This window comes from Emydura macquarii, unplaced genomic scaffold (genome assembly GCF_026122565.2).
Source record: "Emydura macquarii macquarii isolate MOO-44397 ecotype Brisbane River unplaced genomic scaffold, CSIRO-AGI_Emac_v2 contig_561, whole genome shotgun sequence".
Lineage (NCBI taxonomy): Eukaryota > Metazoa > Chordata > Testudines > Chelidae > Emydura > Emydura macquarii.
Genome location: NW_027130698.1, coordinates 1,045,001 through 1,068,543, shown reverse-complemented (window position 1 = coordinate 1,068,543; position 23,543 = coordinate 1,045,001). Strand labels below are relative to the sequence as shown.

Genomic DNA, 23,543 nt, shown 5'->3' with positions numbered 1-23,543 from the left:
AATTGGAAATTCCCTCCCATTACTATATTAATAAAAAGAAACAGAGAGCCAGAAACTTACCAGGCTCAAGAATGACTTCTGCCTCTTCAGTTTCTGTGCATATTCTGTGTTGGGCTGCTGCTCTCGGGGTAGGAGAGGCAAGGCATTGAAAAGCTACTCCAAGTAGGGACCCAATATTTCCTACAGTTGCTCCAGCATGAAAGCCTCATCAAGGACCAATCTCAGCACCAGAATCACTTTGGTAGCCTCTTCCAGCACCTGCTGGCTCTTCTCCAGTCCTATACTGGATTCATGGATGAGAAGGTCGCTACCTTGGCTGACCAGGCTAGTGTGAAGGCTGGTGGCTCAGTGCTTGGCGCAGTGCCCAGCATTTGGTCAAACTCCTCATAAAAGAGGCAGAATGACATCGAGTTCTCAGAGGTGTGCTTCTCCTCCCTGGCTTTCTGACAGTTGGTCTTGAGCTGCTTAATCCTCTCCCAGCACTGGTCACTGGTCCAGTGAATCCCCAATGCTGTGATCTTCTTCACTATTTCCCAGTACACGTGGTCATTCCTGGAACTTGCTAAAAATCAAGCTTTTTAACTTTTTGTGCACCTTGCACCAGAGATTCACCAAAATCTGGCTGTGCTTGCATGCACAGGAGGCAGCAGGGCTGGCAAAGGACTTCTGGTTGGTAGCAACTGCAAACACAGGAGACTGTTCAATGTGTTTGCAGCTCAGTGGTCAGAATAAAATGGAAAGTTTAAATGTCGAGGTGCTGTATTTGAACAAGGGGGATTACTTCCATGTCCTGGAAGTTGACTGACTACTCTGCAGACAGAGAGGACAAAGAGCATTGATCTACAGGATTGTAGGACATCACTTGACGGACACTCAGGGCCTGAGGCCGGGGTCTGGGCCCAATCTGCCAATGGAGTTTAGGCCCGAACCCCTGCAGGTCCTAGGCTCAAACCCTCCACCCCTGCAGCATCCTATGGCTGAGCACAGGCCTGAGTCAGACAGAATTGCTTGTAGACAGAAGGGGAGGTTTGAGCCTGAGGCCAAGACCAGGTTTATAATGTAGCATAGTCATACTGTTAGTTGGTCTTGGCTGGGGCACTGAGCCATCCTACCTGTGTCCCTATAAACTCCCACATGCTGGAAGAAATCTAACTATTTCTGAGTCACGTATGCTCTTCTCTAACAAACAGGTACTGTGAGGAGAAGAAGAGCAGTAATTGAGTGAATGTAGTGGAGAAATACAGTGAAGTGTTTTTTATCTGTCAGTTATATGATCCAGACATATAATAAAGACAGAGTGTGATACAAAATGCAGGAAACTGACAAAATACAGTCCCAGATAAGTATAAACTAACCAATATAATATCTGCTTGATAATTGGTATCTATTACATCATTTTAATTTACTGCATAACAACTTAATTTTGATTTAATAACTCTTATAATTTGCCATTTTACGATGTTTATTATGACTATTTATAATGTGCAACACACACTGGTCCCTTTAAACACTAGTGATTATTTTACAAATACTTTGTTTGTAGGTTAATGGAAATGTTTCTTTATTTTAGTACTATTATGCTTTTTAAATACATTGCAAAATGTTGTTTGCATGGTTTGTACAATGTTTTCATGAATGCCTTTTCTTTTCCTTATTTACATGAATGTTTATCTTCTTGTTTTGATTTTGTAAATATAAAAGTACAATTTTCATGGAATATTCCATTGTAATTCACATATTGTCCAGGAATTTTGAGCCACAAATCCTGAGTGCATAATCAGTATCACCTTTAAAACAGTAGAACACAATGACCACTTAATTCTAATAGGGTTTGGGTGGAGGAAGGAGGGAAAACTACACTCAGGTTATTTTAAAATATTTTTCTATAAATTTTCCATTTGAAAAGATTTAAAATAGGTTAAAATGTATGCTTACAAGACTCCTTTAAAATAATTTACCCTCTTTATTTACTTTTATTATAGTAGTGAATAAAGGGATTAGTGTTCCATTGTGTTAGGTACTGTACAAACTCCAAACATGTAGTAAAGAGACAGCCCGAAAATGTTTACTGTCTACAAGAATTAAACAATGTTAAGGGCCAAATTTGCAAAGTGACCTTAAAATCAGCCTCTATGTAATCAACCATTGTACCAGAATTCAAAGACACAAGGAGAAGAGATAAGGAATAAGCTCCATCTGTTCCTTTCAATTTCCTGGTTTTGCCAATTTTCAGCCCTTCCAGTCATATTTTCAAAGGCAGCCTGACCATTTTCATATTCAATAACACAGTGTCAAGTTTATGTGCTCCAATATTGCATATTTGCCTCCAAACAGATTAGGCACCTAAATAAACTGACTTGGGTAAACAAATACTACTTGCATATGAAAAAAACCCCACACTTTGTAGAATGAAAATATGGCAAAGATAATAAACTCAGCTGGAGAGTACAGCTTTCAGATACAGGTACAGCTGGAAAGCATTTCCTAATCCTGCCTATGAATTATGGAAGTGTATATACCACTGGTTCCATACATCCTAAAATAAGTGGGGTGGTACTGGCAGGAAAAATCCTGGATGGCCACACATTTGAACCATTCAAATTACCCAACAGGTTGTTCTGTTGAATAGGAAGGAAAAAGTCACACCTGCCAGTGAGTAGCAAAGGTGACTGTATGTGGATAATTAATAAATAAATAAGCTCGACTGCCCATGCCAATCTCAACTTTGGACATATCCACATGCAGCCTACGCGGTTACTATCCACAAAAGTACTATCCACAGTAACCCCCAGAGGGCTCCCAGAGGAGAGTGAAACAAGACCCTGCCACCCATCCCATTTGACAAATATACTTACCTTTTGGGAGGCCTCAATCCTCAATCCCACCTTGCACAGTCTCCCAGAGCTGCTGTAGGCCTCAATGGCTCAGAATACACCACCATATACAAGCGTATGGGACAACAAAGTGTCATAGGGTATGTCCACACTGCAACAACACACCCACAACAGCGAGACTTGGAGCCTTGTCTACAGACTTGGGCTTGCAGGGCTCACGCAAAAAAATCATGGCAGTGAATCTCAGAGCCCAGGTCTACAGGTCAGGTTCATGCTACAGTGCTAAAAATAGCAGTGTCAACATTCCCACTCAGACTGGAACACAGGCTCTGAAACCCAGCCCCCTCTCTGGGCTTAAGAGCACAGGCTTCAGCCCAAGTGGGACTATCTACAAGACTATTCTTAGTGCCATAGCACAAGCCTGACTCTGCAGACCTGGGCTCAGACTCATTGCCTTGTGGATTTTTGGCAGTGTTAACCTACCCTACGACACTTTTCGGAGCCATATATGGAATTTCCACTGATGTCGATGAGTGCTGAGTACATGGGTAAAGGGCATTACTCAGTTTTTCACCACACAATTAATTTAAGGTTTGTAAATGCATGTTAGGTATCTCTGTACACCCTTGTGCTTCCCCTTCCCCTCCCCCCCGCATAGACGATACTATACAATTAAGGTGTATGCAGAGTTTACATTTTTCTAGCCTCCAAAATAGGCCATACTCTGAATGAAATATCAAAAAATAGGTGGTATCCATTCCCTCCAACAGAAGTTTCCATATAAAGGCAGATTAAAAAGGCAGACTGTTCAGCTTAGAAAAGAGATATAAGGGGACATACGATAGAGGTCTATAAAATCATGAATGGTGTGGAGAACGTGAATAGGAAAGTATTATTTATCCCTTCACAGAACACAAGAATCAGGGGTCACCTGATGAAATTAACAGGCATGTTTATGTTAAAACAAACATAAGGAAGCACTTCTTCACACAAGGCACAGTCAACCTGTGGAACTCATCATCAGGGGACATTGTGAAGACCAAAAGCATATCTGGGTTCAAAAAGGAATTATATATGTTCATGGAGGATAGGTCCATCAATGGCTAATAGCCACAATGGTCAGGGATCCAACCCCATGCTCTAGGCATTCCTAAACATCTGCCTGACGAAGCTGGGACTGGATGACACGGGATGGATCCCTCAATAATTGCCATGTTTTGTTCATGTCCTCTGCAACATCTGGCATGGGCCACTGTCAGAAGACAAGATACTGGACTAAATCAACCATTGTATGGCCATTCTTATCTCTACAGAGTAGAAAGAGCATATCACTCTTATTAAAAATAAAACATGGAAAGGTAGGGACTGTGGCAAGATTCTATATTAAAATCACAAGCTACAAACATTTAATAAAACTGAAGAAGCTAAAGTGTTCATGTATACAGTAAGAGGTTAAAATGAGCATGTTAAGAATAAATTGAACAAAAATAGTAATAGAGCAAAACCATAGAGAATCCCTAAGTAAATGCACAGGGAAGCCATTGAAGCAGTTTGCATTACTAAGTCTGAAATAGGCTTATGAGGAAGAACAGAAGGAAACGGTGACGAAGGCCAGTAGGTCTGAGGTTCACTCGGTGCATTAGTGTGCACCAGAAAGATACGCATTCTAGTGTGCACTAGCATGTTATACCCCAACTGACCTGTGTGGATACTGCTGGAGCACACTAAAAGTTCCCTAGAATGCATTAATGCAATCCCAATTGAAACAGTATCCTATTAATATGCACTAGAGAACTTTTCCCACACATCAGCAGGGTGTGCTCAACACACTAGCGCACACCAGACCTTACACCCCTGTAGTACAGACTCAAACAATGTGCAGACAAGCCCTGATACAACCTCAGTTAGAAAAGGATGGTTCTGTTAAAGTGGCCTTTTCCCCATCCAATCATTTCTTGTGTTTTTTATTTAGGACTGCTGCCATATATCTTTCTCAACAGACTCCGAGTACAGGTCTATCCTGGAAATCATAACTCCCCTCCATCCATTTCTTGCAACACTTTGACAGCCCCCATTTCTTGCAACACCTTGACAGTTACCTTATAGTATAGAACTCCCAAATTTTCCTTTACCTCTCACCTGTATGTATTCTCAAATGAACTTTTAAGTGGTGTGACGTTCTGAAAGTTTTTCCACAGTATGGACAGTCTTTCATGGCAGAACCCAGGCTCCTGTCTCTCAATAAAGCTGGCTGCTGGACTCCTACAGATCTCCCAGCTTCTTCTCCGATGTCTGAAACACAGAAATGTTCTCACATCACTTCAGCACATGTCAGAAGTTGTTCTCGCTGAAACTGCTAACACAACACAAAGTTAAACATGTCAGTACTACACCTGTCTATTTCATTCTTTAAATCTGACAGAATGCTGACAATTCATGTATTTTCTTGTTATTCTCTTAAATTATTTCATCTTTCCTAACATCATTTTAAGCAACATATGGTACCTTTATATTGAACTGAATTATGCAAGAAAGGAAACAGCTGTGTCAGCAGCTGGTTTGATTTCTTCTTTTGCTTAGTTCCTATTAATTTTTTTCCCAAAAAAGTTTTTAAAAGTTTTGTTAAATATGGTTAATTTATAATTATTATAGAAGAGCTGAACAATTTAATGTGAAAAGTTTGAATTAAGTATATTAAAAGTTAAAAAGAACAATACAACTGTGATCACATTGGTGAAGACTGCAGAAGTGACACTGCCACCCTTTCTGCATAAAATTGAAACAGAAAATGCCACCTTTCCAACACAGTATTCCATCACCAGAGTTAAGCTACACAAGGCTTACTGACTGACCTAATGTCAGGGAAAGCCAATGAAAAAGGAGACCAGGTGAGAGCAGCTCTCTCTTTTGCTCTTCTCTACATTGTCATTTATGGCTGCACGCACACTATACCTCTTACTGCAATAACTACTGTGTCTAGGACACTATTTAGATCTTATAATTAAAATGGTCTTTTCTCAGACATTTTGAAGAATATGGCTATGTCATCGTTCAAGCAGGCTCTGAACAAAGTGAGTTACAGTTTAAGCGTAAGACTGATATACAAACTACAAAAAAGGTAGGGTATTTTAGAAAGGTGATTATTAAAACCAAGCTTGTGTCCCAAATATTATTTTGTATTTATGAAGATTCCCCAAGTAATATGTGGCATACATGCATCAGTACAGAAGCAGAGAAAGGAGGAGGCAAGTGTAGAAATTTTGAAATGGAATTACAATATTGTCACATTATAGGGGCAGAATACACAGAGGTACATTTTCAGAGCTGGGTGCAGGGGTTAAGCTCCCATTGAAATTAACAGGAAACATATCGTTAAATCTTTGCGCACAGCCCTGATCATTTTCCCCATAAAGTAGTGATTAAAATTGATCCATCCTCAGCTTTTTGTTATGTAACCAAAGCTATTAGAAGATGGAATGCAATTTACATGGAGTTGTCTTTTACACAGAAGTGATGAGACACAACAAAAAGTACTTAACACTTGGCTTAAGAAAAAATCTTCATACAGTAGCATAGCCCTCAATACTGCATCAACAGTAGAAATTTTAAAGAAATATCAGACAATGGACACTTTTACAATGGACACTATCATGCAATGGACACTTTATTTTGATGCAGGCTAGGAAATGGAGTGATGAAAACACGAGAATGAGACTGACAGGACAGCTAGAGCTATGATGTTAACTTGTGAATCCTGAAAGGCCTTAAGAGTCATATTTTCAACTGCAACAACAAAATGTTCTTACCTAACAAAGCTGAAAGCAGCATGAAAATCTAATAATTAGACAACAGACAAACATTTCTAAACTTCTGGCTAATTTCCCTATGTACCACATTGGATAAAAGAATAGTTTCTTTATGGAAATGCAAATATTTCTATAGTTGAAATATCTGTAAAAAAGACAGCAGAAATATGCACTGCCATATACTTGCACTCAGCCTTGTAATAGTCATCTTTTTTAAAAGGTAAAAAAGGATAGCTTTTAAAAACAAATACATGCCTGACTAATAGTCTCTGAAAGTTCTTACTTCTACTTGAAATACTGCAGAGTTAAAACATAATATTTAAGTTAGAAGGTCAGTAACTGTCCTTTTGAATTATTCACAAGTATTTAAAAGTAACATAATTCAGAATATATGCTGTCTTTCAAGACCAAGGCAGACAGATAGGTGCAAACCTATATTTCCAAAATGCCCAAGGAATTCTGATTTTCCACTGTTTGTTTGTACAGAGTGTTCAACAGAAGAGTTGTATATGATAAGGTCCAAAACTGCTTTAGGGAAAAGCATTTCTGAGATTATGAAGTGCAAAATACTGTATGTCTGATGATAAATTTAGAGTTTTTATTTTCATTTTCAATAAACACTATGTGAACATTATAGATAAAGCTAACAAGCCATTCAGGATAAATTTAAAGAATAAGAGTACTAGCTATGTTTTGCTATATGTCACTGTAAATGATGGTCTGTTATTCATTTCCCTTTTATCTTTCTATCTAGAATATGTGTGGCCCAATAAAAAAGAATAAATTTGTAAGATAAACAGCTCACTTTGCAGATTTAAGAGTCTAATTTTCACTTTACACAAAACTAAATTTTTTTTGAGGGTGTAAGACTATGGAGTTTACTTTAGCACTAATCCCTCTCAAAAAGCAAACTGAAAAACAACAATGAAGCAAAGAAAGATGTGGGTGGTCTGAAGAGTTTCCTTTAGATTTAAGTAGACATACAGTAGATAGCTCTAAAGGCTTTACTCGAACTGAGCCTTACCTAAAAGAACATTTTCTTCCCACAGCAAACATATTCCTAATACTTTAAAGCTGTGTTAAGGGATTCTCTTCTGAATTCTCTGCTTACAGAGCCCACCAAAGTGCTGGGGGCCACTGCTACCTGACTCTTTTTACTTCTGTCAATGAAAATGTACTTCCATGGTTGTTGTCTGTCCCTCTCAGACCCTACCTCATATCTCTCCTCTCATGAGGACCTGAGTCAGCAAACCATCCCCATTCATCAAAGCACTTACACAGATGCTTAATCAAAAGTTATGTTCTTAAGTTCCATTTGATTTGATATCTGATAAGTTATATTGATTAGCTTAAAACAACACATAGAAAGTTAAGAAAAAAATGAGTGTGCATGTATGAACTGTAAAAAGAATAAGAAATCTGTAAGATAAGATAACTATAGTCATAAATATGAAGGGGAGGAGTGCTAGCAGCAGTAAATTAAGCAAAGAATGGATTTAGGCACAGGAAAAGCTTCCCCACACAGTTCTGCCAACCACTCTGACTTGCAACATGCACCCCTCCCTAGCCCCAAACTATTTCACTGATCGCGAACTTGCCAACTGTACTAACTGTGCCAGCCAATCTGTGGGATGGCTTTACTATGGGCATATAGGAACTAGGATTAGTTCTTCCAAAAGTTTCTGAGCTGATCAATTCCAAGAACCACCAGGAAAAAAGAGAGAGCGAGAGCGAGCGAGCGCGAGAGGAAAAAGAATGGTACTTACCTTACAATAACTATGGTTCTTCTAGATGTGGTGTCCACATGGATTCTACTTTTGGTGTGCATGTGCTTCGTGCACACGAGATCAGATTTGTTTTTGGCTAGGACTGTCTATTGGACCATGCCTGGGCCATGGATATCCTCCCACTCAAGGATATAAAGGGCAGAGAAGGACCAAGCTTCCCTCAGTTCCTTCGCCAATACATAATCCTGTAGCTATAGGACTCCACAGAAGTGGGGAAGGAGGGCAGGTTCTGGAATCCATGTGGACAACATGGATCAAAAAACCAGTTACTGCAGTGTAACTAAACATTCTCTCTTTGAGTGATTTCCAGCTGGATTCCACTTCCACTAGCAAGCAGTCACCTCGGCCATGTCTATACTGACGGTGGCAAACTCACCGTCACCAGATCGATCTTTCTGGATCGATTGAGCTGTCGGTGTAGACCCGCTCAATCGATCAGGAAGTCGATGTTGGTAAACCAGCCCCTCAAGTAGCGTAGCGCTGCGTCGACAGGAACGCTGTTCCCTTCAGCACAGCGCAGTGAAGACAGCGTGCAGAAGGGAAGCAGAGCAGTCGACGTGAGTTATGCAAGCTACTCTGCATAGTTTCCTTAACTCCCGTCGACTGCCGCCGAATCTCCAGGTAAGTGTAGACCAGCCCATAGTTAGGCAGTATGTGCTAGGAGTCCTATTTAAACAAGGACTGCAGGACAGCTCTACCAAATTAGGCATCCGATCTTGAAGCCTCAGCTATGGAATATGCTGGGTAAAAGTACATATGAATTCTGTACTTTGGGTTAGCAAAAGCATGGATTTTTCTCTATTGATCTTGAGCTCCACTGTGGAAAAGAGCCCCAATATCATGAGAATCAACCTGGTCACCTGCAGAAGAGATTTTTCCCGTATCAGGAATGGATATACATGAATGCCGTGTCTTCTTAAATGGGTTGTGATGACCAGAAGGCAGTGGGAGATTATTCTTGGTGCCATGGAGAGACCAAAGGGCAGGATCCTACATTGGTAGTAAGAATCCCCTTCTATGAATCTGAGATATGTTCTGTGTGCTGGGTGTGTGGACAGACGGGAATAACATCCTGAAGGCTGAGACCCATGTGAATCAATCTTGAGGATCTAATGAGGGTTTAACTGATGCCAGGACTGCCATCCTGAACTTAAAACGATGGATGAATTTATTGAGACATCTTAAATCTAAAATCAGCCCTCCTTTTTCTTTGGGATTAAAAAGTAATGGGAGTAGATCCCTATGCCTCTGAATTCCAGGAGCATCTTTTCCATTGCTCTGATTGCAGAAGGGAATCTACTTCCAGTTTTAACAGTATCTTTTGATAGGGGTCTCTAAAAAAGGACAGAGTAGGAGGGTGGAGGAGAAGGAAGGGACTGGAATTGGATGAAACATCCCTTGGTTCATACTTTCCAGGACCAACTGGTCCAAGGAGATCTGGGTGCAGTCCTCCTAAAAATAAAAATGGTCGTTGACAAAAGCAGGAGAAAAGGAAAAGATCCTTAGATGGTTGTGCTTGGTTCTCAAAAATGGCATTAAGCCTGCCTCTGTGAGGCAAAGTGTGAAGCAGAGAAGGAGGAGACATAGGGCCTTCTGAGTTAGAACTTCTATTTCTGTCTCAGTGGCTCCAACCCTCTGTGTGTGTTATAGTAATAAGAGGTAGTGGGCCTCTGTCTGGTGAAGCTTTGAGGTCTGGTCTGCTTCCTCCTTGGGGCTCTTCACCCAGTGAGTGAAAAGCAGCTCTCAAATCCTTCAAATGAATAAAGGGCTTCATTTGTTCACACATTAAATAGTTCATAACCTTCCCACGGGATGTCTTCAATGGTCATTTAGAACAACTTGAGTATTGCACACAATTCAAGCCATGGAAGTGCCCATTGAACATGCAGTTATATCAGAGGTGATTAGAGCACCTTGCAGAGATGTTCAGACTTCTATTTGTCCTTCTAACACTTGAGATTTTTAGTTCCTCTCTATGTTCCTGTGGAAGCTTTTTTATAAACTGACAGAATGACCAAGTTCAAAGAATTGTTTTTGACTGAAGCATTTGATGATTCAAAAAGAGCATTGAAAGGCTAACGGAGTATTAGACCTTTCTACCAAAGTCTTTCTACCAGTCTTTGGAGGCCTTTGCTGTTTGGAACTTTTGGACTTAATGGATGTAGAAATATTCAAATTCCTTAAAAAGAACTTGACAATGCCTCTCAACTTTATTAGACAGGGGTACCATGGATGCTGGAATCTGCCACAGAGCTTTAGCCAGTTTCAACAACCTCATTGATAGACCTGAGGAGCCTAGTAAGGCATGGAGGAGTGCAGAAAGTCTAGTAATTTGAGGGACTTTTTTTTGCATTACCTTCACTGGGATCTACAAAGTGTTTGCCATGGTCTGTAAGATGTCTGGGAAGGTCCTAGAACTAGCCAGCTGGCTAGGAGTAGAAAGGAAGACTGGGCAAGGAGGAAGATATTGCTATTGCAATCAATTGATCGTCCATCATTTTCTTCACTGTCATGTTCATGCTGATGCAGACTGAGAATCTGTACCACCTAAACCTCTTTAATAGACCTACAATGATTTGTGGGGGAGAGAGTTTCAGGTGGTACTGTGAGTATTCAGTGACCAGCTAAGTGCAGAGCCATCAGAGGGACCCAATCTGGGCCATGAGCTGCATTTCAGCTTGGGGCATGAGCGGAGACAGAAACATGAGACAAAGGATGGACCAGTGATTATAATGCCAGACTGGGACAGAGGAGAGCCATGTTCAATTTCCTGCTTAGCCAGATTTCCTGTATGACCTTGGGCTAGTCACTAGGCAACATCTACACTGAGAGAAAGGTGTGATTCCCAGTTCACACAGACATAGTAGTGCTAGCTCTCGTAGAGATAGCGCAGTAAAAGTAGTAGTACAGATGGTGACAGGGGTTAGCTGTGTTGACTATAAACCCACCTAAACCATGTGGGTATGTACTTGGCATGGCTAGCCCATGCCACTGCTATTTTAGGGAGCTAGTGCAAGTATGTCTACACAAGCTGGGAATCACACCCCCAACTCCAAGCATAAACATACTCAGTCTCTCTGTGCCTCATTTCCCAATCTTTAACACGGTGATAATAACACTTCCTTACCTCATAGGGCTGTTGTGAAGGTAAAACACATTAAAGATTGTGAGCCACTCAGATACTACAGTAACGGGGAACACATAAATATCTAGGATGGATAGATGATGGGTCTTTTGTCTGATTTTACTGGGCATCAGAGAGGACATGTTTATGCTTGCCCTGAGAGCAATGCTCCTTTCTATGCCTCTCTGGTGATGACTAGGTGGAGGAAATCTTGCCTGCCTTGCTGCCCTCAGCAGCTGAGGGGTTTGATCCCTCTGATGAAGAATGAGCCCAGGAGCTCAGTGTTGAGTCACAGTATACAGGAGCACTAACTAAAAAAATGACAGTTTGGGCTTCGCAGAATCTTTTGTCTCGGGCTCTGAAGAGACCGTCATCAGGTGTTCCAGTATAAACAGTTTGAGACAGTCCTCCCTTGCTTCCTGTGTGCTCTTAGAGAGGATCGACAAATCGAGCATCTGTCATGGATGTGCCCCTCACCAAGGCAAAAAAATGCACCTAGAACGTCCATCATTGGGTGGGAAAGCAATCTCGCAGGAAGGTCAAGTTTTAAATCCCAAGGCTTTTGTTTCTGCCATAGTGCTCAAGTCTAGGTACCAGGGGTAGCCTATTTTCAAAGGGGATTTGGGGGGGGGCGGGGGAGGGGGGAGAAGGGGGAATGACTTTTTTGCCAACAGGGAAAACAAAAAACTTTTAACTCTTCATCAAAGGGATCAAAGCCTTTAACTATCCTAACTACATTAACTATATTAAGTAAACTACTACTAACTAGCCCAGCAAGAGATTACACAGTGTGCAGAGGAGCAGGGGGACACTGCAGGAGTTCTGTTGCATGGCCACAGGCAGGAAGAAGGAAGTGAAGGATGGCTTTGCCTGTTACATCCAGGGCAGAGGTACAACCCCAGTGGATACTGTTAGCCAAAAAGAAGCCTCTCTCACATGCACGGGGTCATGTGCACCACAAGTGGAATCCATATGGACAATCACTCACACAAGAAAGACTTCTCAGAAAATTGTGTACATTTTCCTCTAGATCTCAAAATCAGTGCTACTTATATATAGTATTGCAATAAATATAACTAGAAAGAATTCACTAGTTTCGTAAAAATAGAACTACAGTTGGTTAGGAAGGTAGAATTTACTTCACTCACACTAAAAGTCAAATTGTCAAAGGAGTCTCTACAAATGTGCCCTGTAAAATTCACAACTGTATTTGTTTGCTGTGTGAAACCCTGTACTTGCACATACACAAAGAGGCACTTTCATGTACAAAGGAGCTAAATTGCAGTCCTTTTGCAGGCTAAACTCCCACTGAAGTCAGTTGGAGCCTTGGTGACACAAGGATTTTGCCAAATTAGCCACAAATAGGTAATCACATGAAAAAGATAATCATACACAAAATGGGTAATCACACTTCTAAGTATGCATTTGCACTCACACATTTTTCAGACTGTATTGGAGATCCCTTTGAAAATGTGGTAAAATATCTTTCTATCCCATGTTTTCATATATTTCTGAAATTTAAAATACTTGCAGTTCTTTAGAATTGCCTGTAAAAGTTAATGAAATATTGTGCAACATGAAGTGTTAGGATCACAGTTATTTTTTAAACGTCTATAAAACTACCCAGACTGATCCACACAGTATGTACTTAGCTCCCTTAACAGGAGATATTACATTCTGAATCTGAGGTGAAGCAGCAATTTAGTCGATGCTAAAAACCTGCCACAGTTGTTTTCGCTTGCAGGTACACCTGCACTTTTACCACCTCTCACATTGAGAAATACCACAGAATATGCAGTTTCTGAGAAAGCATCCTTTTTGTCATATTCTGCCTATACTTTGGCGTTAGCTTGACACATGTTCAAAATTATGAAATATATAAACCTCGGAGTAATATAACAGAGTTTTTTTTCCATTTTATGTGCAGTGGAGCCAATTCTGCCCTCAGTTATATGTGTGTAACCCAACTGATTTCAACAGAGCTGCACAGGTGTGCCCGAGAGTACAATTTGGACCCGTGCTTATATTTTGAAACTAGAACACTATAATCACCACAAATGCCTGATTTTTTTTGTTACTGATGTTTACAGCTTAAAATGAAGGATTCTAAAATTACTGAATAACTAATGTATTTTAGGTCTCTGGAAAGCTTAGGTCAGTGACAACTTGATGCCTCTATTGTTTCACCAAGGATTTAGGTTTTATAATGACCATATATGGTAATCTTAAACTGTTAAGCATTAATATGGATTGGCAAAGAATTTGTTTAAACAGAGAGCTATTTTAGAGAAGAACTGGAAAGGAGGCCAGGGAGAAAGCAACAGCCACATTCTGTTTGTATTATTAGAAATGAAGATTATACCAAAGGTTCAATTGGTAAACGAAAAGTATACGGCTTGTGACATCAAACATTCCTTTGAATGAGCAAATGAAAGGCACTTGCAGCTATACGCATTATCAATGAGTGCACTAGTAGATAGATACACTAATTTTGAACATTCAAACTGGTGGGCAAAAACGTTAAGGCCTATTTAGGAGAGGGAAGAGTCATAACACACCTCAAGTGATCATAAGCCTATCATAGCCAATACCTCAGGCTGGAATGAGCTATCTAGGTGTTATCTCATGCATGAGGGAAAGGGAGTTGGATGTGTTCTAAGCAATTTGTCAGTAACGGGTAAAGCAACAACTACTGACTCTGAGGGCAGCAGACATGTTTACTGGTATTCTGAGTAGCTGACAATTTAGTTTTCATAGCCCAAAGTCCAAAAATACATCACACCATAGTATTTCCTTTATGCAATTCATGGATATAATATGGTGTTTTTCACTACAGTATGCTTTCTGAGAAGTGTTTTGTAGGCCCTCTATTAAGCCTCAGGATGAATAAATACTGTACAGCAATGCATATATTGTATTAGTAACTTACATTCCAATTACTACTGTATTTTTTATCCTCTTTTTCTATTTGTAATTTACACAATACCACACTTTTAAATAAGCAACTTAAAACTACACAGGGCTTTTTTCTTCTTTAAGTCACAAATTTCCAACAGATTTTTTTTTTTAAATTTTAGGTAGTTCTTTTTTAGAAAAAAGCTTTTTAGCTTTTAAAACCCTTTTAAGATAATTTGAACAGCTCAAAAGTGATTTTTAAGTACATCTTTTTGGCTGTCTGATTTGTTTGAAGAATTCTGTAACAAAAGACACAGAAAACAAGTTGTAATGTTTAAAAAATAAGCTTGGTCATTTGCCATTAATTTATGGAGCTCAGTTTAGCCTGAAAATTATGCACATTGATAGAAAAAATGATTATTTAGAGATAACATTTTCCCCAAGAGACTTTTTTTTTTTTGCCATATTCTTTTTCAAACAAAGAAGACATCTTAAGCACCTTGCAATATCTTTCATTTAATAGCTGGCAGAAGGAAAGTCCCAGATGAACATTGGCCTGTGTCTCTCTCTTTAACCAGCTGAGTGATCCAAGCTTTTAATATAGCTGTTCCAATTATTGTAAAAGTCATCTACTACCTTATAACCACAAATATTGACAGTTTATTGCACAATGCATTCATGACATTTGAAGGTCACATCATACATAATACATACTCTTTTATAAAAGTGTCTGGAACAAAGATACATGATCAGCAATTACAGCTTACTATTGTTAGGTATGATTTTAGCCTTATTTAAAACTAAATATTGTATGAAATACATAGCGATCATTAATCTAATTGATAAACTGCATAGTCCATTTTTAGTATTTATTTTTTGTTAATCACTGATACTGTAGTCACTGATACAGTCTCTGCCCCAAGAAGCTTACAGTCTACGCACCAATCCTGAAAATACTCATACACATGCAGCAGTAGTCCTAGTCAAGTCAAGCCTAAAGGCTTGAATCTTGCCGATGCTGGGATCTGCTACACAGAGTTCCACTGGAGTAAAGGAGGAGTGTGTGCAGGAGATCCCTTTGGAAAATCAGGGCCTAGACGATTAAAGAAATCCCTATCTTGCATCCAGCTCTCTTTGAAGTTAAGGGGAAATTTTCCATTATTAATTATCTAGTGGCTTACATAAAAACTGCAATCTGAATGAAGCAGAAAAGGTTTCCTGAGGACGTTTCTGAAAACATGTAATGATCTCTCAAAGAAGACTACTGTGTCTCTTCTGCAGCCAGAGTTCTACACCGTTCTACAACATGTTAGAGATCCAGTATATAATATAGTATTCATTATATTTTCTTTACTAAGTTAATATATATAAATATAAGGGACAAGTTGTATGCTCAGATCTCTACATACACTCCATCACTAAAGTCAATAGAAATTGGGGATGGGCAAAATAGGTCTCTAAAAGTGTAAAATACCAGGTTCTCTTATTTTGCTTAAAAGCCTGAGCTACTAACCCAAACCCTTTTGGGGAAAAAAGGGTCTTTGGAAGATCCAGTTCACTAATTGTGGGCACTGATTGCAGCTCATCCACCCCACACCCTTCCCCTCCCCCCCCACACTGTTCTCTCCTGTAATTCCCCTCTCAGTCTACCTCCTTCACCTTCTTACTGTATTCCTATCTTCCTTCTCCCACCCATATGTAACTCAATTTCCAAAGCATGGCTTTGGCTCCAGCCAGCTATGTGGCAAAAAAATTTGGCTTTTAAAATTTTGTGTTTAGTTATTGGGAGCACAGCAGCAGGATGCTATATAAGATTTTTTTTTATAAACAACAAATGGTGGCTTATCTTCATTGCTGCTACTTTAGAACCACATTAAGGGTATGCTTCAGGGGAAGCAGTAGTGGTCTAGGTTAACAAAGAGTCAGGCTTACTCAGCATAGGGTAATTGAGGTGGTAAACCAAATACTATGAGGTAGGTAAAGGAGGACAGAATATCAGGGAGAATGAGGAAGTGGAAGCCTGAGTGATATACATCTAGGCCTAGCGACCTTCCTTCTGCTCACCAAGGGCTGGGTAGTACCAGCTATCTGATAAATCTGCTGCACTGTAGCACCTGCATACACCACTAAGGAGGAATCTGCTCCTCTTACAGCTGTCTGGAATGGATTCATCATATTCTTTTGATATATACAAATCTCAGATCTACCAGGGAAACATTATCTGGCAGGCTATTTCATTCAAAGAAGCCAGATCAATTTCTGAGGGTCCCAAGCCTACTTTTGTCCAGTGCCATTACTTCTGTACTTGTCCAGCCACAGATCAAAGGACTCTGTCAGATGACATCTTCTCTAGTGCAGGAGCAGACTTCTTGTATGCATTTCGTCCTTTTATTCTACTTTCTGAAATCTTTCAAAAGGTGAGACAGAAGTCAGCACACTTGATCCATCCAACCCTTGCATGGGCAGTTTAGTTCTGGCACTCCAGTCTCCTGGTTTTGGCTGGGGAAACATGTTGTTTCTGTTTGGTCTTTTTTCTCAGAAGTGTTTTGTTTTGTTTTTTAATCCAGATCCTACTTTGCTTAATTTGTCCACATAGATCATAAGCCCCCAAAATGCTAAATCCTTGGGTTTGCCAGATGATCATGAAGTTCCATTAGACTCCTGTAAGTCTTCCACAGGAAAGTGGATGCTTTAAAAATGGATGCACCTTGTCATTTAGATTTTTCAATCAGGCTGGGGACCTCATTTTTGGTTGCTATCATGCGTGTGAGGGTAGCTACTTTCAGTGATGAATCCTGACTTTATCTATCTGATTTTGAAAGTCTGTCTTTGAAAGTACATATGAGTGTCTATTTCTGCTTATTACCTTCTTGTGCATAGAACACCCATTTTTAGTCATCTGCTGGTGAACTAATTTCTTACTCTTTGGTGCAAAGTCCAACAGCCCTGAGGGATTTAAATCTGGCTTTCAATCCTCTTCTGGAATTTTCATTTGATATTTTTGCCAATGTTCTTTACCCTTACAAACCTTGAAAATTACCACCCTGGTTGTTAAAACCTCTGGAAAATATATAAGTGAACTCCAAGACTTCCTATCCCTCTTCCGTGCATGTATTTTTAATCAAAGGTAGGATATGCTTCACCCTCAACCACAGTTCTTGTCAAGAGCAGTCTCCGATTTTCATGTGAGTCAGTCTATCTTTTTGCAAGTTTTCTTACCCAAATTCTTGACTCCCATGTGTCAGATTTGATCTACCAGCTGAATGTGAAATGGGAGCTCAATTATTGCTTGGATAGGACAAGGTCTTTCTGCAATCCATCGAGATTGTTTATTATATTTGGGGAAAATTCCAGTGGGGAATCTAACTCAGTGCAGAAGCAATCCAAATGGATCATTTTTTGTATTTAGATGTGCTACTTTCAGGCAGGTGTTCAGGTACCAGATGGCCTTAAAGACATACCATTAGGGTTACAGCAGCTTCTACGGCCTGTCTGCATCATATTCCCAACTCTGAGATTTGCAACATGGAGCTTGATAAACACTTTTACCCAGCATTGCACTCTCAAAGTCAAGGCTAGATCAGATACCCAATTTGGGAGATCTGCTTCACAGTCCCTCTTTAATTAAATACTCCTGATTTCCTACTTCAGGGATGGATTGCTACTGACGATTAATCTCCAAAAGTGAGGATCTGTGGAGGCAGTTTCATAAGGGAGAAAATGAGGTTACTAACTAAATCAACTAAAACAATGAGTAACTGGAGTTCTATGCATACATTGCCTCCCTTGATCCATTCTCACGTTGTTTCTGCCACAGTTCTTCAGTATTTCTGTGTATTCTGGAAATCAGGTGAAGGAGGAAGGTCCCTGGACCTCATTATGATCTCAGTTTAGTTACTGGGCTGCACATGTGCATCAATGTGGCACAGCATGAAGACCTCAGGGTGTGGGTATTTGGATGAAATAGAGAACCCAAGTCAGTGGTAAGTAAACTGTAAGAAACTTGGTGGATTCAGGTGGCAGGAGGTTACATGAACCCCTTTTCTGGTACTCTCTTTTTCTGTTTAGCTTCTTACACTATGACCATCACTGGTCTCTGAGGGGAAGATTTTCACAGGCATAAATGGGTGCCCAACTCCCATTGATTTTCAAAGACTCTTTGTGCCTTTGAAAATCTTTCCCAATTAACCCTAGTAGCACTTAATGTGGGTGTGCATCTCCTGATTTTCACTTATAATTTCTAGGATCAAACAAACCCAAAAGCTTAAACTATTGATTTTTCCTGTCTCCATGTCAAATCCATAAACTTGGCCAAGTTTGCTCAAAAAACAATCCAGAGTTGCCAATAGGTCCCTGAGATTCAAGTATTATTACAAATATTTCATTATCTTATCATAGAATGGTATCCAGCACAGCAATTCACATATCTGAAGTATCAAAACTTTTTCACATTATTTTAATGAAATAAAATGTAAGCTAAAACTTTAAAAATGTCACAGATTCCTCTATGCAAACCCAGTTAGGAAAAAACCAAAAATATAATCAAAATCATATAAACAAGAACATGTAATCAAAAAGGTACTAAAAAACTACAGTGGGTTTAATTTCCCCTAACCAAAGCAATAGGATTACAAGTACAAACCACTATTCCATTCTTAATTCACTTCTTTGTGCACAGCTGTTAGTGTAGTCACCGAACAGTGGATAATGTTATGGTATGTAGTACAATATTTGGGCACCGTGTAGTGAATATTCTACATTTTGTTACTTTTTATTTTCCAAGGTTATCTGAATGTTGTTTTTGAATTAAAAGATCACTGTCAAGTTAGTAAGCATAGCTTTGGAAATCATTTTCTTCCGTTTAAAACAACACTTTGCAGTACATGACACAAACTTGAGTCTTTCCAACGTCTCTCCTCCATTTTGCAGACAAACTGAGTAGTTATTGAAGAGCTGTTGGCAAACAACTCTGAGGTATTGATGTCAAATGATTTTTTTTTAAAAGGCTATTTGAAAATAAAAATTAAACACTTGTGTGTTAATTACATGAACATTGCCAAATGTATTAAAAAGGAAACAAAAGGCTTAAATTTGTTACCTTTCAATTTTGAGAAGGTTCCTCTAAATGTTCTCTGGTGTGGCATTTTGCATTGTTTTGACATGATCTTGTAGATATATTGGGTCCTTATATCTTTAAATTTGATATCTTATAAATGGCCTTATTACATTTCTTATATTAATAATGTAGCTCAGAAGGTACATTGGTAGCCTAGTAGTCTTTAGCCTAGTTTTGTATAGTAGTCTTAGTATAGACTAATAATATAGTAGCATACTATACTTCGATAATAAAATAAAAATACTAAGTGTCGCATAGTAGCGGGTCTATCTATAGTAATCTTACACCACCTTGATATGACAACACAAGAACCTGATTTGAACTGATCTGGTGTACGCTGCCAATGAGCAGTAAGAATAATATTTTGAAGAACCCCACCCTCTGGTTCAGCTGAGCTTGTGACATTTGATTGGTATAGACATGGGCTTCAGTATCCTGAAATGATCCTGAAACTAATTTTGCATGTGTCAGAGTTGGACTTTGGCCATGCATGTCAGTATGCTGAAACAGAGCTATTCCTTAGCCTCATTTCACCTGTGGTGGGTTGGAATGTGGCCTTGCAGACTTTTGGGTTTCCATCAGTAGATCTGAAAGCCTGGGTGTGCCCTGCCCCTTTGGCTGTTACTTGTATCTTCACTTCCTGGCTCGGTTCTCACAAGCTTCAGATTTCAAGCTATTCTTGTATATTTGTGGACTTGATGGCCAGGCTCTTCCAACTCCTGAATCTTTTGATGTTTCTGAATAATTCTTCCTAAAGAATGTCTTAGCTGTCCTCTTTTGGACTACAGAAACCCTTGAATCTCTATTAACCTAGACAGCTTTGATGCAACACATCATTGACAAGAAACATATCATTGACATCCTACTAATTCCTTGGAGTTAATAATAATAATAAATAACAACAACAACAATTGTCTTCTACAATAGTAGATAAGACAGTCTTCTGTCACTTTCAACAGGCTACAGAGATTCTAGCCTCAAGGTTTACTACAGATCTGTTCACATTTCCTAGGGTGATGCTGCTTCACTTATAACCACTGCTCAAATGCACTTAAAACCTGCACAGCCTGCTATTTAGTTGCCATTCAGTTTGGGGGGGCAGGGGAAGGAATAGAGGCTTTAAGTACCCAAGCTTCTCAATAACTGCAACAAACACTAGCTACAGGTTAATCAGGACCAGCAGAACAGGGTCAAATACCAGCTCCCTTAGCCACATGGAATTTTTTACACCACCATTTCGTCAAACTCCAGTGCTAAAAGTTTTATAAAAATCAGTTAGTCTGCATGCACAGGAGCAACCTTGGTCTCATAAATAATTCAGTAATTTATTGTTTTTTAACTTTCAAAAGGGCCCAGTTGGCAGAGTGAACTAAAGCTTGCAAAATATCAACTTGAAAAATTAAAAGTGTATTCAGTGTTGTATTCAATTACTGCACCTTTTTTTTTTCTTTTACAGACATAAAGCACAGAATGTGTTCAAGATCAATCTTGGCATTTCTTTAAATTACATATATAGACAGACAGACATTTGAATTCGAAAGTAACCTTCTGCTTGCTCTTCCTGGTCTTAATCTCTCCTGCTTCACTGCCAGTATAAGAATTTTGCTTGATGTTACAGACATAATTGATAACTTGGCTGAAAGTTTCTCACAAGCTAATCTGCCATAAGCTTTAAAGGACAGAGCTTGCTGCTGATGTTCTTGGACATAGCAATCAGGAAATACCCAGTCCTTGGTGTGAGGGACTAGGACCTGTAGCATTAGAGAATCCTTTCTTGTAATTCAAGAGGCAAGCATCTGCAGCTTCAAGACTCACATCCATATCTGGGGAAGTAGGTAACACCTACGGCCCCAAAACAATTTGAAACCAATGTTGTGAGAAAGGAATGGATGATCAACTCTGCGAAGAGGTGTGTGAGGTTTTACCTCAATTACTACTACTATTTGGCACCAACTGGCCCTCCTGTAGAAAGTCTAACACATGATGCCATTTATCTCTGCCTGAGCCTGCAGGCCACAGACCTCTGTCCCCACTATTATAGTGAGAAGAGAAGACAGGGTAAGTCTAGTTAATTCTTCCCACTAGCTCTTCACCACTACAGTACTTTGAAGGCCTTGAATCTTCTGCATTGAGGAATGAAACTGTGAAAGGACTGGTAAGACTCAACTGCATTTCCTTTCCTCAGATTTCCCCAGATCTACTCATTCTCCAGCTCCCCAAAGACAGATGTAGGTGCTTAATGCCTGCCTAACTCAGTACAGCCTGCAGTCTCCACTAGGTTGCAGTGTCTGAACTCTGTCATTATGGATGGCCCCAAGCTACTTTCTTCTATGATAACATCCTTTCTTCAGCATCAGTAACCACAGCGACCATCCTTGTGACCACAATGGAAACTACCAGTAGATTTGCTAATGACCTCAGCTGTATTGGGAGAGTCCATTTTATAGCAGCAACGGGGGGAAGGAAGGGGAAAAAATCCAAAGGAGGAGGAGGAGAGATGGAAGTTCTACATGCGTGCTAGTATAACCATGACTTTAAGGAAACAGACTTGAAAATACTATATTTGTATCCCCGCTGCCTAACAAAATGGCCACAATTTAGTTAAATTGCATGTCAGGGATTTAGTTTAGGGTTCAGGGATAGGGCTCAGGTTTGATGGAACAGAAATTTCACAAGCTCATCAAATGAGATGTTTCTTGACTTCGCAAGATTTGCACATCTTCAGTAGCAGCAATATGAGCTCTAGTATATCGCAACTTGGCACAACAGTGAGGGGGTGCCAGATAAACGGTTTGGTTAGAATAGATAAAGAGACAGGCATAATCTTGTGAAATTTTCAACATCTTGGACTGTCCTCCCAAAACTGTATATGAACTGGAAGTAGAAAATAAGCCCTTTCCAGTTTGGATTCTGACCTAGAAACAAAACTATAAGGATGTCTTCAGAAATATTGATCTAAATTCAAACTTTACTCCTGCAATTCAATGGGGCTTAAGGTTCTAATTTTGGTTCAGTTCTATGCTAAATTAAGACCCTCTACAACTGAGTATCATCACAAAGTGAATAGAGTAATTTAAATCCTGAGAATGCAAATTGCTGCTTTTGTGGGGGATTCCTGTTTTCAGGCCTTTTCAGGAGGGTACTAGTGGGGATCCCCTCCAGTAGCCTGACAGCCCAGGCTGAACATGGTGCTTAACAAACAGGCCTGCAATTGACAGATTTAAGAGCAGCCTATAGTGGGACTGGCCAGCCTAGCCCAGCATACTGGGTGTTTGGGACAATGTGAAGGACTGATACACATTGGGAGAGGGAGACTAAAGAGATGTCAACAACATTACTGGTACTAGTCTTATGCTGGTCACAGGTCCATTAAGAGAGCTCCTAACCACAGTGGGACAGAGCTGCAGTTCACAGTAGAACATCTATGGATGACTAGGGATGAAGTTGCCCATAGGTATGCTGGCATACTTTAATTAAAGTAGGACTGCCGGGACTTATCACTGGGTAACAGTTAATAATTTTATATTACTATCATAATGAATTTTATTAATAAATTTGCAGCCAGAGGCCTTTAACCAAGAGACCAGTGTTGTGTGTTTATTTTAAACCATGATAGGAAGATGCCAGTGAGCAGGATTTAGGCACGCAGATATTACAGTGATGATTGCCATAGACAGAACCATAAATAAAGTGTAGAGCAAAGATGCGGCTACACCATTAACTTCTGTTAGGTGTTTCGTTACGTAATGAACATCATCATGAAACAAGAAAGTGTTTCCTCCTCTGTTACATAATACTTTTCAACTGACTGTTTTTTAGTTTTGCTGAAATATCACTTACCTACTCTAGATACTAACTGATAGATAATATACTCCTTTCAATCTGGATACTCTTTTATAAAAACTTTTTGACATTAGAATGCAAATATCCATCCTGTGAAGGTCATTTCCACCCCATGCCTTATTGTGATACCTAAGGGTC

At 39.7% G+C, this 23,543-nt stretch overlaps 1 protein-coding gene across 3 annotated transcripts in view; it reads right to left on the bottom strand.

The window, feature by feature from the left end:
* Positions 1-23,543, bottom strand: part of ZNF536 (zinc finger protein 536) — a 205,192-nt gene that overhangs the window by 15,654 nt on the left and 165,995 nt on the right. For all 3 annotated transcript variants that reach the window (XM_067540010.1, XM_067540012.1, XM_067540013.1), the window contains one exon: positions 4,974-5,126. In XM_067540010.1, coding sequence (XP_067396111.1) covers positions 4,974-5,126 — 153 coding nt within the window. The remainder of the gene's footprint in view (positions 1-4,973; positions 5,127-23,543) is intronic.